The sequence below is a fragment of the Austrofundulus limnaeus genome, unplaced genomic scaffold, assembly GCF_001266775.1.
Source record: "Austrofundulus limnaeus strain Quisiro unplaced genomic scaffold, Austrofundulus_limnaeus-1.0 Scaffold2881, whole genome shotgun sequence".
Classification (NCBI taxonomy): domain Eukaryota; kingdom Metazoa; phylum Chordata; class Actinopteri; order Cyprinodontiformes; family Rivulidae; genus Austrofundulus; species Austrofundulus limnaeus.
The window spans coordinates 8,027-9,688 of NW_013955283.1; the positions used below are offsets into that span (position 1 = coordinate 8,027).

The following is a 1,662-nucleotide window of genomic DNA, read 5'->3' on the forward strand; positions in this document are numbered from 1 at the left end:
GACAGAACGTCTCAGCTGAGGACAGAACGTCTCAGCTGAGGACAGAACGTCTCAGCTGAGGACAGAACGTCTCAGCTGAGGACAGAACGTCTCAGGAACTTTGGAGACAATGATGGACATCATGTTAAAGATCAAGACTTTAAGACCATCTCCAAGCAGCTGTTTGTCCCTGTGACCACAGCTGCACAGATTATTCAGAGGTTTAAAGTCAGCACAAAAACACCTGGATGTCCACAGACCAGAACACCTGTGACCAGAACACCTGTGGACAGGTGGACCAGAACAGCTGTGGACAGGTAGACCAGGTGGAGAAGTGTGAGTTACAGAAAGCAGTGAACTGAAGTGATTTCCTCAAAGTTAAATAATAATGTACTGTAGTTTTTGTCAGGACCAGCTTCATTAGTTTGTTTTTCAAAGTAAAACAAATATAAAATGAAGTTTTTTCTCTCTTTAATGAAAGGGTAAAGACAGGTGAGTCTGTGTGTWTAACCAGGTGCTTGTCTCAATGACACAATGGTGACATTTATGAAATMTATCAGACCTTCTTGTATGAGTTTAAGGAGGATTTTAACGAAGATGCTGTCTTTAGCTGCTTCCAGAGGATCTTCGTTGCCATCAGCAGAGGACCAGCTGAAAGACCAGTCAAACATGTGAGAAGTGGTGGTARTTTTGACATTTTAACATGTAGCATTTATAAAAAGCACAGGTCTGAGCTGATGCCATCACTGTTACCGACATCGGTTCTTCAAAGGAATCCAACGGATATACACCGGATAAACATTAACACTGTTTACTTTCACTTAGATGTTTTTGTTTACATTGATGGCCTTCCACCGCCACAGGTAAAACTAAAGACCTTTCACAGAAYGTCAGGGACCAGATAGTAGATCTGTGCAGGGCTGGAAAAGACCACAAGACCACCAGCAAAGGTTTGGGTGAAAATGTGACATTGGGTAGTGTGCTTATTCAGAAATGGAAGAAATAATTTTAACACTAGCTACGTTTACATGGACATAAGTAATCTGATTAAACGGCCATTCGGAAAAAAAATGCATAATTTAAACAACCCATTCGGATTATTCTGACTCGATTCAGCTCGATCCGAATGAATTTGTAATCGGAATGATTACAAATTCTAAAACTGTGCCTGCACCGCTTTGCAAAAAAAATAAAAATAAATAAATAAATAAAGTCCGCGCATCACCTGTAGCTCAACCAGAGAGTGCAGTAACGTCTCTACCATTATTAAAAACCTGTTGCAGGTCCATTCTGAGCTCAGAAGCTGTTTGTTTATCTTCATCATGGAAGTAGAACTTTTTACTGTGTTTTCTTTTAGGGAAAGTTAACAACTGCGCATGTCAGTGCTTCTGTTCTGAATAACTCATGTTAACATTCAGCGTAACGCCCGCGTGCCGTTTTGTGTTTTATTTTGAAGTATAATATCTGTTTCCTGTTCAGCCTGTGTCCGTGTTCAATGCATCAAACTTGACGTCTAGGCCCTCCTCTTTCGAGTGACACCTCATTTGACCAACTGGGTTCAAGTTTCACCTGTCTAGGGCCAATAATATTTTAGTGATGACCAACTTCCAGTTTTCGTCTTTCTAGTTTTGATTGACTGTAAAATCGGCCAATCAGCTCCGAGCTTCGTTCTGATGCCACAGC

The 1,662-nt window shown here is 41.0% G+C and overlaps 1 protein-coding gene across 1 annotated transcript in view; it reads right to left on the reverse strand.

Annotated features, from left to right (window-relative positions):
* The window catches only part of LOC106511517 (nuclear pore complex protein Nup133), a gene marked incomplete at its 5' end in the record, with an annotated part of 6,634 nt that overhangs the window by 2,325 nt on the left and 2,647 nt on the right, over positions 1 to 1,662 (reverse strand). The window contains 1 exon segment of the mRNA XM_014000267.1: positions 542 to 630. Within this exon segment, the coding sequence (XP_013855721.1) occupies positions 542 to 630 (89 nt within the window).